At 37.5% G+C, this 16,180-nt stretch overlaps 1 protein-coding gene across 3 annotated transcripts in view; it reads right to left on the bottom strand.

The window, feature by feature from the left end:
• Mllt3 (MLLT3 super elongation complex subunit) overlaps positions 1-15,556 on the bottom strand; it is a 270,688-nt gene extending 255,132 nt beyond the window's left edge. The window contains exons 1-2 of one of the 3 annotated variants that reach the window (XM_046467367.2): positions 15,310-15,556; positions 13,659-13,839 (exon numbers count right to left, since the gene is read on the bottom strand). In XM_046467367.2, coding sequence (XP_046323323.1) covers positions 13,659-13,839; positions 15,310-15,321 — 193 coding nt within the window. In that variant the 5' untranslated portion in view covers positions 15,322-15,556. The other 2 variants (XM_046467368.2, XM_058586380.1) reach the window with 2 other exon arrangements.
• Positions 15,557-16,180: the final 624 nt, after the last annotated feature.

Consider the following 16,180-nt stretch of genomic DNA (forward strand, 5'->3'; position numbering starts at 1 on the left):
CCTGCCCCATTTCCCACGCATTCAATGAAAGCCCCACGTTTGCTGGCCTCCAGCCCACAATGTCAAGTAGTTTTCTTGCTATTGAATTTCAAGATTATTCTTTTGGATCATTTGCCCTTTAGTTTTAAGCACACCAAAGCAAAAATAACGTCTTTCTACAATAATATAAAGAAAACTCTGAGGTCTTTAGAAGCCCACAAGTAGAGAACACCTTGTCCTTTGGTTCCCCTTTCATTGAAAAATATGCTCCTACTCTATCTGCTCCAAATAAAGGCTATTAACACACTATTTTGGAATATCATAGCTTCGTCCATCCTATAACAAAATTTTACAAGTATATTTATTTAGTAACAAATTTGGAATCTCTAGCAATCTACAATATCCTAACCCTGTCTATGAATTTTTCATGTCTTCAGGACTTCAATGTGGCCCCATGGGCATTCAGTTAGAACTGAACTTTAAAACAATTAGTTTGTTTTTAAAAAAAAAAAAATTATTTTATTTCCTATATATCAATTAAGGCATCCACATAAATCAATTTAATAATAATAATACAGATAATGAATATTAAAAGCTACAGTCACAGAACCAAGAATATATTTTCCTCATTCTAAAACATACCTGAATCCTGAAGAAAGGGATTTGGGTCACTTTGAATTCCACTTAGAATTCTCTCAAAACAAGCAAATAACAGTTAAGTAAAAATTTACCAGGAGAACTAAATTAAGTCTATGGAAAATAACGTTATTCCAAATGACAAATAAAACCTGAAGAGGAAACTTAATTCAAGTAAAAAGAAACAATCACATCATAAACATCAATTTTAATAAGCCAAAAACACAAGAAGGTGGAGTTATTCTAACTATAATTATATAAAATCATCTAATACTAAGGGGAAAACATTCTTATTTTTTGCTCTGCTATGTATTAGTAAACAGGACACATTTTTAATGACAAAAAGGCAAAGGCATTTTTTTGTAGATCATAAAATTATAGACTTAAATAAATTTTAGATTGCAGAGAGACCTTTGAGGACAACTAAAATTAACCCCCTCATTTTGCAGAAATCATTTATTTTAGTTGTGTTTAAATTTTATTCATATCAATCTGTCTGCATTGCATATAAAACATGAAATTATATTTTAATTTTCATTTTTAAAAACTTGGTAGCTATTTTTGTAGTTTATATATGAAATCTTATTAAAGACATCTTAGTACTAAAATAGTTTTTATGCAATTTCATGTCAATTCTCCATCCAAACGGAAACTACATCTTTCCCTGCTCTGAATGTATTATTTCTGCCTTGTTTTGGTACTTTTATTTCTTATAATTTCATGGTTGACTTCAAATTATATACAAAGACCTACAAATTGGAAATGGGTCTTCTTTTATTCAATTATAGGTTCTAATTCTTCCAAATACCATCACTATGTATCTAAACAACATGATCAGAGTCCTTTCATTTGTAGTCAATTTTTAAAGTCAAACAGGCTCTGGAAATTTTCTTACATCAATATAACATGTTAATTACCAAAGTTATACTCAACAAATTGCCATAGGAAAAAATGGTCAAAATTTTTCAAGACATTCCTATGAAATCCAAAAATGCATATACAGTCAGTCTGAAGTACTACAGATTCATCATTTGCAGATTCAACCAAGCACAAGCAGAAAGTATTTGGGGGAGGGGAGTGGAGATATGTGTCTAGTTAAAATGTACAATTTCTTGTCTTTCTTCCTTAACCAATACAGTATAAACAAATATTTACATATCACTTACATTGTATTAGAAATTATAAGGAATCTAGAGATGATTTAGAATACATGAGAGGATATGTATAGTGTATAGGCAAATACTACACCAGTTTAGATAAGGAACTGGTATCTGAAGAGGTCCCAGAACCAATCTCCTACAAATTCCATGGGATGACTGTACTGTGCTGAAATATTAAATGTGGCTGCATCTCTGTTGTAAAGAATATCTTATATGAATAACAAATATATTTGTAAATTAGGTTAATCTCATTACTTTTACAACTTTCATTCGACATGAATTGTTACAGTAAGAATACAGTCTACACATTTCTCTTTAAAGCTTACAATCAATGTATGAAACATCTGTGCATATATTCATAGAAATATTTTTAAAAAAGATTCAAACTGACAAGATGGCAAAATTTCAAAAAACAGAATGTGAAAACGTTCCTTAGGAAAGATAATCTCATGTTCCAGATAACAATACTTTTAGAAAAACTGAAAAGCTTCCTGTAAGTATGTCCATATATAAATTTAAATATTGGTTTTATTTTCACATAAGTAATATGGGTCATCAAAAAAGCTGGGAAAACAACAAAATTTACTGATAGTAAGAAGTTCCTAATGTGCCACCTCTCCGAGAGCACTTATCTTAACATCTTGCTGGGGTTGGGGATATAGTTCAGAGGTAGAGCAACTGCCTAGCAAGTGCAACCCCACCCCCCCACTCCCCCCCCACTCCCCCCCCACTCCCCCAATTCAATCCCCAGCACCACCCCAGTCCTTCCCAACAAAAAAAAAATTTTTTTTTGCTTTGCTATAGTATTATCTTCCCATCTTTTCACATTGTATTTTTTTATCTTGTTACAGGATTCTCAAAATATGTGTGAGGATGCACAATTCTGGCCATTCTGATATACAGAACATGAACTAGCAATGGCTGAAATTATGATGATAATAAACCCAAAACAGAGCCCCCACAGAAACAACATTAACTATGGGCTATTGTGTAGCTTTTACAAAATAAGAAAGTTATCATTATGCTGCTTTATTTAAAATGTGTTTGTATATCTTTGTGTAAATTAAATCCTTGGTTCTACTCAGCCATTCAACAACTGCCTTTATCAAGTTGGAATAATCAGAACGTTTTGTTTTGTATTTGACCTAAAAGTTACACAACATGTTGCAACTAAAGAATGGAATGGTACTTGCTTTTCACAACAACTTCAACTAAGCAATTCAATTAAGAGAATTTTACAATTCCACTTGCATCATTAAATAGAAAACCCTACAAGTAAGTATTTTGAATGATCAAAGATTTGACATATTTTCTTCTAACCTGTTTACATGATGATATAGATCCAAGTCCTCAATTACTAGTCTTAAGAGCAATAGAAACACAAGAAGTTAACTGGTAAGTGATATTTTGGAAAAGTAAATTAAGTGACAAAATTTCAAGGTCTGGCTTAGAATACATAAAATAAAAAATTAAAAAAACACACATCAATCAACATGAAAAACTAATGGAGAAATGAGCAATAAACTTCAAATACATACAGGGTCTCTTAAGTTCTTGTGCTTCAACCTATAAATGGCACCAACATGATCAGATATTAACTTTTCATAAAAAATTATCTATTTGGAAAACTTCTCATTACATTTCACTTTTCATTCATCATAATATTTTAATATAGTAAGTTTCACAAATCATATTTTGTTTTAACAAATCATTCTCAAGGCTGGGGAAGTAGCTCAGCAGTAGAGTGCTTGCCTAGCATGTGCAAGGCCTGGGAAGAATCCCCAGCACTGCATAAAGTAAAATAAAATGGAAAAAAGGAAACATCCAAACTATTATACTTAGACAAAGTGAGAAATTCAATCAAATACCACATGTCTACTGCCTAACATGATGATCAATACAGAGTGATATTTAATAAATGGTAGTGATTATTTTATTGTTATAAAAAATTAGATCAATCAAAAATACAGAATGTGACCCTTTTAAAAATTAAAGAAAAATATCATTTCAGCCCAAACACATCCTTTCCCCCTTCCAGGCCAGGGCCTTCCTGCTACATTGCTAAATACTATTCTTACCAATTACTGAAATGCATCTGACTTATTTTCAAAGCTAAAAAACTAGTATTTCATGGATTAGATCGTTAAAAAAAAAAAATGATTGAGATGGACAAATCCTTCAAATTAGTATCTAGATTTCTGAACAGTATCTGAGGTTGAAGAAAGAATAGGGGAGGAGGTTAAACAGAATAAGAGGAAACTTCACTTTTGTTTATTATAAAAGCTAGAGAACACCCCAGAAAAATGTGATACTCAACAGACATTATGTCTCCTGTTAAATTCAAGTTGTGATTCTGTTTACACAAAGTCAGTTCTTAGAAGTACAGAAGAAATGAGTTTCAGAACAATGAGTAATAATTAACAAGTTGAGGGGGGTGTGGAAACTAAAGTCATGAATTCTAAAACCCTTTCTCTGGCTTGTAATATCTGCCTTTATTATACTGTTGCCAAAAACTTCCCGTGGTCTAGATACTATACTGATAAAGGTATTAGGATATACACAGAGGGTATATTTCCTCTATGCACATAATTTGAATGCACCTTAAGAGAAACAATAGATATATCCAGGGCAGAAGGAAGTGCAGGATTGATCAAAGCATGTAACACATGCTGCTCCCTGCTAGGAAAACAGCTTCCTGCCCTCAACATACTATTTCAGTGCATACATAGGAAAAGTTATACAACAAGTATATGACAATCTTGAGCTATGTCAACATAAACTATCCCACTAAAAGGAACAAATTCCAACAACCCAAGCTCTCCATTTTTCACTGAATCACTATAAGATAGCTGGATATAATACAGAAATGGGAAAAGAAATCAAAGGAGGGAAAAATTTTGTAAAATAGAATGTTTTCTCAATACTAAGTAAGCTTTCATTATTCAGCAATACATACTCATGAAATATTAGTGAAGGTATTAATGACACAAAGTCTACAATGAACCTTGATCTTTTAATATCCAATGTGTTTTAAATGATTATCAAAGTGAATAGACACCTGGAATAATCAGGCAGTAGTCTCTTCCCAAAATACCATCTTTGGAGAGAGGAGGTAGGACAAATATTTGCAAAAATTATAAGATATTAATGCACACTAAATTTTACCTAGAAATATTGAAAAGCAAGTAATCTCCCTACTAAGCCATTGGTATTATTATTAACATCTTAGGAAACTGTTAAAACATATACTTGGCTTTCAAAATCAATACATATGCCCAAAACATTAATCTGGTAGTAACATGAAAGTAAGTTATGGATTCTACTGAAAACAAAACAGTCTAGTTTTTATAAAATTAAATATTTTAAAATAGAAAAAATTTATTCAGCTCTGATATTATATCAATCTTCAAGTATGGGTAGTAAACTATAATTAAATTCAACTAATCATCTTTATAATCACTAATGAACTTGAAATAAATTGACCTCAGAATAAGAAGCAAAGGTAAGCCATAATTTTCTTTAATAAAAAATAATGATGGTGCACTGGTTTTACCCAAAAGTTAATTATTAACTGCTTCAAACCGACTAAATCACACACCAATGCTAGTCTTATCTTTTTAAAAATTCAATAATAGCCTTCTTCAGGCCTCAACCACTGCAAACATTATCACACTTAAATTGAAAGAATTAAGTAAAGCAACATTAAAACTAGGCTCCATATCCTTCATGTAATTGCAGTCCTGCCATGGTCAGGGGCAGAATATCAGGAAATAACTACCATTTAGCATAATCTCAAAGAAAAATCTTAAATTAATCCATAAAATAAATTTGATTTTGCCTGAAAGTAACTACAGAACTTTTCCCATTAAAAAGCATCTACCATGGATACCACTACTTAATTAAATCCTAGATTATGTAGACAAATGTCATTATTACTGAACATTTGTCTGTTAATATAAGTGAATAGTTACTCAATGTTTTAAAAGTAAACACTGACCACCATTTATTACTAGTTATCTTTGCACAGGCACACTTGTGTGACTCATTGTGTCTACATGCAAGATCACTCCACATTTCTAAGTTTCTGGTGAAAAGTAAAATAGGAGATTAAACAAAAGTGAAGAATCTCAAATGTCCCTTCCAGCTCTAAAGAAACAAGCACACTGAAGGCAGGGAGCTCTTCTCTGTCTTATTTACATCTTCCCCATTATTCCACTGTGTCCTGCAAATATGAAGCCTGTTGGTTCAGCAAATTACCATGCCCACAAACTAAGTTCCTAAACCAAACCTTAAAACCGAAGAGAAAAACAAAACAGAACAGATCAATCTGTCAAAATTGAAAACTTTCATATGGCAAAAAGATACCCTAAATTACTGTAAGAAAAAACGTTTTTCAACATAATTAAAATCTTATCGAAATGAAAAAAATGAGCATCCCAATAGTTTTTTTAATAAAGAAAAAGGATATAAGAATTCAGTAAAGAGGAAGCCTAAACAATCAGTAGACCTACTTTTTTAAAAAAGCTTAAAATGTGGGGCTGACGCTGTAGCTAGTGATAAAGCACTTGCCTCGCATGCATGAGGCACTGAGTTCAATCCTGAGCACCACATAAAAATAAAGATACTGTGTGTTCATCTACAACTAGAAAATAATACATAAAAAATGTTTTTTTAAAAAAAGCTTAAAATGCTTCCCACTAGGAGCCAGAGGACTGCAAATAAAAACAAAGTTACTATATTTCAACTTAATATCAAAAATAAGAAATATTAAAATAGTCTATGTTGGCAAAGATGCAGAGGAAGATGTACTCATTCTCTGAGTATAAACTGACAGAGCTACTTTGTAGAACAATCTGACAGTGTCTAGTACAAATGAAAATGCACATGTCTACAATCCAACAACTCAAATTCTAGGCCTATGTCCAAACTCTTGTTCATTTGCGCAAGGTAACTGTACAAGGATACTCACTGCCCAGAACAGAAAATGACCTACATATTTCTCAACAAAGGAAGAGAAAAGTACAGAATATATTGCTTAAGAAAACATTAAAGGGAATGAATTATCTCTATAGAAAAAAACGAAGCTAAGTTCAAAAACATTGAGTAGGGAAAAAAATCAAGATGCAAAATTATTTACTCGTGAAAATGTTCTGGTGTTAAATACTGTTAATGGTGGCACAACCTTATGAACATATTAAAAACCACTGGATTACAACACTTTAAAAGATGAATTTTTATGATATATAACTTAACTGTCAATTCAAAGAAACAATTCACTCAGTGAGATACCCTTTGTGTTGATTTTTAAGATACAATATTATTTGTAAGCAATATAAATGCACAAATGTAGAGAAACAGAATGGAAGAAAGGCTAAAGAGTTGAAAACAAGGTTGGAAAGTATTTAAAAACTTTAGCTATATCTATAATACCTAATTCTCTATAATCAAAACAAGAATCAAATATGATAAAATACAAACACTTGTTCATTCTTGGTAGTGTGGATTTGAACATTTGTTATATTATTTTTTTGTATTTTCCACACTTTTTTTGAGAAATTAAAAAAACAGCCGTGAACTACAAAGGGCATACTACACAACAGGCATATTACAAAAGAGCAATAATAAATAAGTACTATGAAAAGATAACACAGCACTAGTGTTTAAATACATGCAAATTAAAATGAGGGTTTTTGGTTTTTTGTTTTTTTTTTCCATGCAAAGGACTGGCAAAAGAGGTTTTTTGTTTTTTTTTTTTTTTGTTTTTTTTTAATTGTCAATTTCCAGTATTGGCAGCCCTGTGGGAAAATGAGCTGTCCTCTAACACCTGGGTAAGTATAAACTGGGAAATTTATACCTTTTGGAAAGTGTGGTAATACATAACAAAAATTTAAAACCTGTACATTTTGACTCAACTACCTCCCTTGTGGAAAGTTAACACAAGGAAAATTACTGGAAAAAAATAATAAAGTCGAATGTCAAGGATGTTCATTACAGCATTATTCATAACAAATTAAAACTGGGGGAAATCTAAAGGTAAAAATGTAAGTATAATAAACTTATATTCAGCATAATACTATGATACTCAGCAATGTAAGAAGATATTCCAAGAGGCTAGTAATGTATTTTATCCCCAGCACCACGAAATTTGCTAGGCACATTGTAGGAGCTCCAAAAAACAGCTGTTAAGTGAATTCATGTTAATTAATAGTTAATATTTATGTGCACATAAGGATGGATGGATAGCTAGATATCTATAAAAATATTAATTCTGGTTATCTATGAAAATTTTAAGTAATTTTTTCTCTGTAGTTCTATGGCTTAATTGCTCTACAACACATACATATACTAGAAAAAATCTGATTTTCATTTGCATGTAAAACAATGAATATATGAGTTCTTCGTAAAGGCTACACTGTACCGTGGTGCTGTGTAAATTCCCAACTTCTAAGATATTTCTTTTGAAGACTCAAACCACTAAAAGTTCTTTTTGTTTTTTAAAGTTCTACATCTTAGAAATGTAAAAACTATATTAAGTAGAGAGGATCTTCTGTAATATGACCAGAAAAAGAGAAAAAGGGTCAAGGTTAGTTTGCAGAAGATCCATTGGAAGGAAATGGTTTAAAACAAAAGAAAGAAGATTCTTTAAGGTGAAATTATCAAACCAATTGATAACCCTGCCCTGCCTAGATCAGAGAGGTAGTTTTAAAGAGGGTCACCTAAAATAATGGATGTAAAAGACCTCTGCATAATAAAGATAATATGGGCAGTGACATTAATTATAAAATATATTCAGTAAAATTCAAATTTAGATTATCCTTTTCTGAAAAAAATTGTTAGATAATTGTTCCACTGGAATGTAATTAGGCAAATACCTAAAAGCATGTTTTCATTAGCAACAATAATGCTTAAAAAAGAGTCAGCTTTCATGCACATATTGGGCAATCTACCTATGTCAGACTGCATGCTGAATATTTTATATCAGCTGTTCTCAGAGTGTGATCTGGGGACTTTGGTGTCACTGAGACCTGTTCAGGTGATTAGCCAAGTTAAAACTATTTTCATGATAACCCTAAGATGTTCCTTTTTCATTCTAATTCTGTCACTCATATAGTGTTTTCCAGAGGGTACACCATATATGATAACACACTGGCTGAATATAGAAACAGATATGAGGATTCACTTATCTTTTATTAAACTAGACATTAAAGAGATTGTTTTAAATAAATAAATGCCACTCTTCTCACTGATTTTGTTGTTGTTGTTGTTGTTTTAGAAAATATTTATTTTTCATTAAAATTAGATTTATGTTAACAGGTAATGGGGTTGATTATTTTTATCTTTAAACAACTTGTAATTTGTTTTAAAAAGTCTCAGTTTGAAATTTTAATACCTTAAAACGAATAGATCCAGTTTTCACAGAAAAGCCCTTTGAAGTCCTTAACTTATAAAAAGGTCTGAAGTTCAATGAGTTTAAGAATAAATGATTTGTACTTATTCTTCCATTTATGAAATTTTAGTTCCATCATTATTCCCATAACACAAACAAGAAAACAGAGAAAGAAATAAGCTGCCAAGATCACCCAAGGAATCTCTTAAACCAGTGTTGGAATACAAGTCTAATTCCTGACTGTAATTCCTCTTAACTATTAAGCAACAATATCTACCCAAAATAAAGATCACTCTTAACATAGTTACATGCTAATATCTGTTTAAAACACAATATTCTATATTGGTGCTATATTCTTTCTTTCCATCTTACATAATGTGTACTCACTGTGATGTTTTAAATATGTGGATTTAACTTTTTCCCAAATCAAACACTACAAAAATAAAATCCCATCCTGATCAACAGCACAAGCACCCAGTGAAAAAAACTACTGGTAAGAGTTTGGTGTCCACATATCCAAATTTATTTATACACATATGCATACATATATTTACTTTTTATCTGTGTGGCACAGTTCTTAAATGGGATCTCATAGATTTAGCAAATTGCCTTATTTTACTTAATACCTCTTTAAGATTTTCCAGCACCTATACACTTATCACTTTTTATAGATTATCATCATTTATTGCGCTCAATTGAGGTCCCTATATGGCTTGCTTCCAAAGTTTTGCTATTACAAAGTAGACACAAGAAATATGCTGTATCTTTGTGTACTTGTGAAGTCAAATCTGTCAGAAAATTCCTAGAAGTAAATTTTTTGGGTTAAAGGGTATAAACATTACAAATCTTAACAGATTTTGCCAGGTGCCCTCCAAAATGTCCATGCACAAATTACATTCTTACCGACAGCATATGAGATTTCCACCAATTCAGCTTTTAAGTACCTTAGAAAATTATACTTTTTGTTACTTCAAAATGACAAGTACTAAAACCTTTCTCACTGGTCATCTTAATTCCAATCAGGACCCCACACAAATCACACTAGTCTCATCTTCATTTTTTTCTTATACTTTTTAAATGTATCAGGCACATGCAAAATCTGCAATTAGTAAGTCCTCAAATATTAGGCACCTTAACAAAAAGTTATTCAAATTATTTCAAAACACAGGTCAGAACTATGCAATAAAGCTAGACTCACATACTTAAATCCAAGGAAAGTTGAAAGAGTAGATTTATTATGCTTTATCTGCCCAAAGGACTAAAAGCTGCAAATAAAAAGCTATCAAATCATACCAGTGGCCAAATTAGCTTACATAAAATAATAAACAACAGATTTCATATCATAAATGTCAATGGAACAGATTGCAATAGTAAGGATGGCTGTAATTGGAAAGAAAGTTCACTGAAATTCACATCATACTGAAAATGAAAACATTAATATTTTAAATGAAATGTTTTGAATGTGACCATCCATTTCAGTCATATCAGACTAGAATAAATCTTTGATACTAATAAATATGATATAGTCTTTTCTTGCAAGTAGATAGTTTAACACTGCATCACACACTGACCTGGCTATTCTGTATTGGCTAATAGATATTCCAGGCTTCATTATTTCATCAAAAATCTCTTTCTCTAGGACCTTATACCAGTAGTTTTGCATTGAAGGTCTCCCACACATCTTTGTGACAGAGTAAAACCTCATTAATTCAAATCCAATTAGCTCAGTTCTGAAATGGTATATCTCTCATTCGGCAACAAGTTGAAAATACTGTAATGTCTTCCTCTACAAATTCTCATAAGGAAACCAACCTGAAAATCAATTTGCTTTTCTAAACCAAAGATTTACAAAACTAAGGACTCATCCATCTTCATAGCTGAGCAGTTCATGCTCAGCTCTAAGGTTCATGTCTGTTTATCAGCTACTGTATCTAGTGAAAGCGATTTAACTTGTCACTGTTAATAGCCATTTGTAGTTTAATTTAAAGTATGAGCACTTCTTTCAAATAGTTCATACTCAGATTTTTCTCAAATGGACATTTGCCATTTCTCCCATTTCCAATGGGTGAAATTATATATTATCACTTATTACCTACAATATAGCAAAGCATAACACCTTAAAAGGCACTAGAAGTACCTGGCATTCTTATTCAACATTTATCCTCATCATTTTGAAAGATTTTATAAGCTAAAACAATAAGTCCCAGGATTAAGTGGGATGTTTGGTGTTGCTTGAACTTACAACTAACTACTCCCAATGAACAGAGAAACCTTCTCTTGCAATCTGAATCATGTGTAATTACAGTATGACAAGGTCTCTCCTGGGCCATGTAAGCTGGCATTTTTCCCAGGACTTGTCACATCATGGGAACCACACATACAAATAAAAATCCAAAAATAAATATTTTAAAACAATGGTTTATAAGCTGTATAAAGAAACTCCCCGGTTGATAATAAAAATTGTAGAGTCCAACCAACAGACATCCCTCACTAGAGGTCTGAGAAGATATCACTGTTATCAAGGGCTCACCATGCCTAGCAACAACTCCCAGGTGTGGGCTACATGGGCAGCACCTTCCCATTCCCTCAGGCTGGACAAAAAAATCATTAAGTATAGGAAATAAAGGAAAACATCACCACACACACCTACTGAAGCAGAGAAACAGTGGCAAAATAGAGAAGAGGTTGATCATCTTTAATTCATAATGCCAATTTGTTGATTGCCAAGGTGCCTAAACAAAGTTACCTTAAGTGCTACATCTTTTGCCAACTGAGTTAATTTTCTTAATACAATAAACATTGGTTTTTTTTGTTAAGTGTATTTCACCTTGAAGTGACTAGCAGCCAAGTAGCAGTAACAGTGTGTACTAAGAATCTTAGAAGGTGGTTTCTTTTGTTTAAACTGCTCTGCAATGGCTCTTCAGACACATGGCAAGACAGAGAGAGAAAGATTCCATGAAGCATCACATCCAACCGCCTATAGTGACAGAAACTTGACAATGCTCATCCTCATGACAGGTTGAGGCAATATAATATGTTTCTGTCTATATTTTGATATAAAATGCTAATAAATACTAAATATCATTTCCTGTAAGCTATGTATATTTCTAACTCTCTTCTAGATGCTGGATGCATTTATTAACCATCCAACAAAGCCCATCAAATTCAACTGTTCAAGTTTTCAAGAGGAACTAAAAACTAAACCAGTAAAGGCATAAAAATACAATCCTCCTTTCCATTACATGAGCACTGGAAACAAAAATAAGCACCAAGACAAACTGCCACCTCTAAGACACACAGCATTTCTCCTTTCTTTATTCAGCCCTGAATATTCAATAATTTCCCCGTAGCTCTAAGCAGAATGGATTTATTATGATGTTACTCTAAGAAACTGCAGGAGTTCTAGATGCCAATAAAGATTACGGATCAAATGGAAGATAACTACTAACCATTGTGTCGACTTAGATAAATAAACCTGCTCACAAACAAAGCACCTTATTGTATTTGTACTGTTACCTCTACTAATCCAACTAAAACAACCAGACAGTAGCTTTCCAGAGGTTGAAGGGAATAGAAACCAGGATTTCTCAAACTCCCTTTAATTTTATTTTAAAATGACACCCTTTTTTCTCTTTTCTAAAACTGTCCTGCCCTTTATGGAAAATGTTTGGGACGGCAGAGGCTCAACAAGATTATGCAAACTGGATTCCAAAGCTAAGTAAGTCAAGGTAGGGAAGAACTGAAAAAAAAAAAATAGGTAACACAACATCATTTCTCTGAAACTTAGCTTTAGACCTTTGAAGGAACCCTCTCCCTGCCGATCACATTGGCAGACACTTAGGAAGGCAGCTCAAAGTCAAAGCAGCCAAGTGCCACTACGGAGAAGGAGGCAAATAAGCCCCCAACTAAATAAAATCCTGACTAGGGCAGGGTGTGTCGGTAGCCAAGCCCCCAAAAGAAAAGTCTATGGCAAGTGGCATCCAGTGCCTCAGAGAGAGAGGAAGGCAGAGAAGACCCTAAAGAAAGTCGACTTCTCAAGACCTAACAATAATTGCATCTAATGCGTTCTTTGCTTAACAACACAGGTAAATCTCAATTTCTCTATTTAAAAAAAAAAAAAGCGCAAACTATTTATTCCTTCCAGCCCCACCCCTCAAACCTCCAAACCGAACAACTAATTGCGCCTTCCCCACAGAACCCGTGGCTAACCCCAGAGGATCGGTGAGGACTGGCTTGAGATGAATAAACACTCGACACCTGACGGTCCTTTCTCTGCGGTGACTTTCACGAACCAAAGTCTCCGGCTCGCGTGCGCGCGCGGGCGGGAGCCGGGACCTGGCCAGCGCGGCGCCGCGCACCCAAGTCCCGAGGCTACGCGGCGAGCAGCGCGGCGCGGGGGGCGGGGAGCGGGGCAGGAGGACCGCCCGGGCCAAGCGATTGTTTCCTCGCTGAGCAAAGACATTTTTTATCAAGCCTCTTTTGTATTCGAGCCCTACCTCTTTTTGGCCTAGGAAAGCTTTCGTGTAAGTGGAAGACGACTTTCTCCACAAAGTGCTGTATGTTACTGTGCTCCGGGCCGCGCACGAACACCATCCAGTCGTGGGTGAAGCCCTCCACTGTGGGTTTTTTCCTCACCTGGGCGCGGTGCCCCAGCTCCAGCTTCACCTGCACGGCACACTGCGGGCAGGGGGAGGAGAGACAGCGGTGAACAACAGGAAGGCGACCGACCGTTCGCTACTGAACATTGCGCCTGACATTTTTTTCCTCCTTCTTGAAACGCACATAAAAGGAAACGGCAGTGCCTTCTGCATCCACGTTTCACGCGCGTGGGCACGCACCCCCCACGCCCCCAAACACACCCGGCCCCGCGGGTGGGACTCCAGGCGCCCTGGGCCCCTCATCCACACCCGCCGGGATTGTAACGGAATGTTACCCCCAGTCGGGAAGGGGGTCGCGGGGAGAGGGAGAACACAGCCACGACAAGCACCACAACAAATGCATCGGTAACAAATTAGAAGACAATTAGAAGGCAATGCCGGGGTGGTTTCCCGGCGTGGGAGAGGAGGTGGCTGGGACCCTGGGGCACGGCGGGTGTCTGGCGAGGCCCCCTCCCCGAAAGTACCGCGGCGACAGGCACACGCCGAGGAAGTCTTTGTGTACGTGTGTGTGTGCGTGCGTGTGGAGCGCTGTGCCAGGCGGAATGGAAACTACAGGCAGCCTCTGCTGATGGGCACAAACTCCCGTGCTCTTACCACGGGGTTCGTGAACAACAAAAATGAGACGTCGTCACACACAAACACACACGCGCGCGCACACACACGCAAGAAAATACGCCGAGGCATCCATAACTTAAAGCACCCGGCTCCCCTCAGCGAAAAGCCCCACGAGATCGGCAAGGCCAGCCGAACAGAGCCCCCGCAACACACTTTCAAGAGCCAAAGTGGCCCCAAAGTACCTCCTACCTCCCCCCAAAAAATGAAATTCGGAATGGCAGGGCGGCGGGCAGACACCAGCCGAGCCTCGGCTTGCGCACAGCCGGGCGCTGGGGCAAAGTTGCGTGCAGCCCCGCCGCTGTCAGCCCGCACACTCCGGCTCACACACGCGCGCCGCGGAGAACGCACCATCGTAGCGGCCGCGGTGCTTTACGGAGGTGCGGCCGCCGAGGCTGCCCGCCGCGTCCCCGGACTGTGCCCGCAGCTCCCGGCGGCGGCGGTGGCGGCTGAAATATGGCTGAGTTATTATTCGCCTCCTTCCACCGTGTGTGTGTGTGTATGTGTGTGTGTGTGTGCGTGCGCGCGCGCGCGTGTGAGCGAGAGGGAGTGTGTGAGTGCGCTTCTTGTGATTGCAAAGAGGCGAAGAGGGAGGGAGGCGCGGGGGGGGTGGAGGGACGAATGTGTGTGTGTGTGTGTGTGAGTGTGTGTCTGTGTGTGTGTGTGTGTGCGCGCGCGCGCGCGCCGGGGGAAGGGGGGAAGGAGGAGAGCGGAGGCTGAGGGAGAGGCAGCAGCTCCCTGCAAGCCGTACCAACCTTTCTCTAATTGGAACCGCGGAGCGCTGGCGCTGTCTGGGCTGCGGCGGCGCAGGGCGAAGAAGGGAAGGCGGGGGGGGCGGGGGGGGAGGTCTTTTATTATTGTTTTTGCAAGTACTTACCGAGCTAGCCATGCCTGGGGGCCCGGAGGTTTGCTGGGGTGTTGTGTGGTACCCCCCTCCCCCGCCCCCTTCAGCTGTAATTCATGAAGAGGCTGCTATGAATGAGAGCGCGCCCAGGAACGGAGGGTAGACGGCGGTCATTCTCTGCCTTTTTCCCCCGCGCTCGCTTGCTCGCTCGCTTATTAAACTCAGCCCCAAAAGCAAAAGCAGCAGCAGCAGCAGCAGCTCCAGGGCCAGAGGATGATTCCGGAGCATGCGCCGTGGCGCCTGACACCCGGGCTCCGAGCCTCAAGGGGCGGAGGGAGGGGGCGCGGGCGGGGCGGAGCGCGCGGGGAGGCCGAGCGAGCGAGCCAGGGGGAGCTCGAAAGAGCCAATCACCGGCCACCTCCCGAAACCCCGGCGGCCCGCAGCGCCACACTGGAACGCCTTGCTTAAAGTAACAGGTTCCTGCTCGGGGGTGGGGAGGAAATGGAAGGAGGGGGCTCTGCAGTGGGGAGAGCGGCCAGCTGGGGAGCCATCCCAGCCTCTGTGTAAACTCCATTCGCCTACAATAAAAAACGGATTAAAACTGCTGGAATGTAGCCACTGCCTAGAGCAGCCGGAGAAGGGGTGTTAAATCAAGTCTTTGGCGTTAGTTAGCACGTTCGGGGAGGGGGGAGTGGGCTTTCTTTTACTTTCCACCACGTATCTCTCTCAGTGCTTTTGTGCTGAAAAGGCAAGAACTCACACCCAAACAAACTTATTTAAAGAGAAAGCGAGAGAAATGCCACCCTTCAAAAAAACAAGCATCAAAATAGCAATCGCTGAGACTGTTACAACCAGCTACAATCCCCTGGCCCCCTTCCCTATCTACTCACAAGCACCCGCCCAC

Source organism: Marmota monax, unplaced genomic scaffold (assembly GCF_021218885.2).
Source record: "Marmota monax isolate L192 unplaced genomic scaffold, Marmota_monax_Labrador192_F-V1.1 WCK01_AAM20220418_F8-fsc00033, whole genome shotgun sequence".
Lineage (NCBI taxonomy): Eukaryota > Metazoa > Chordata > Mammalia > Rodentia > Sciuridae > Marmota > Marmota monax.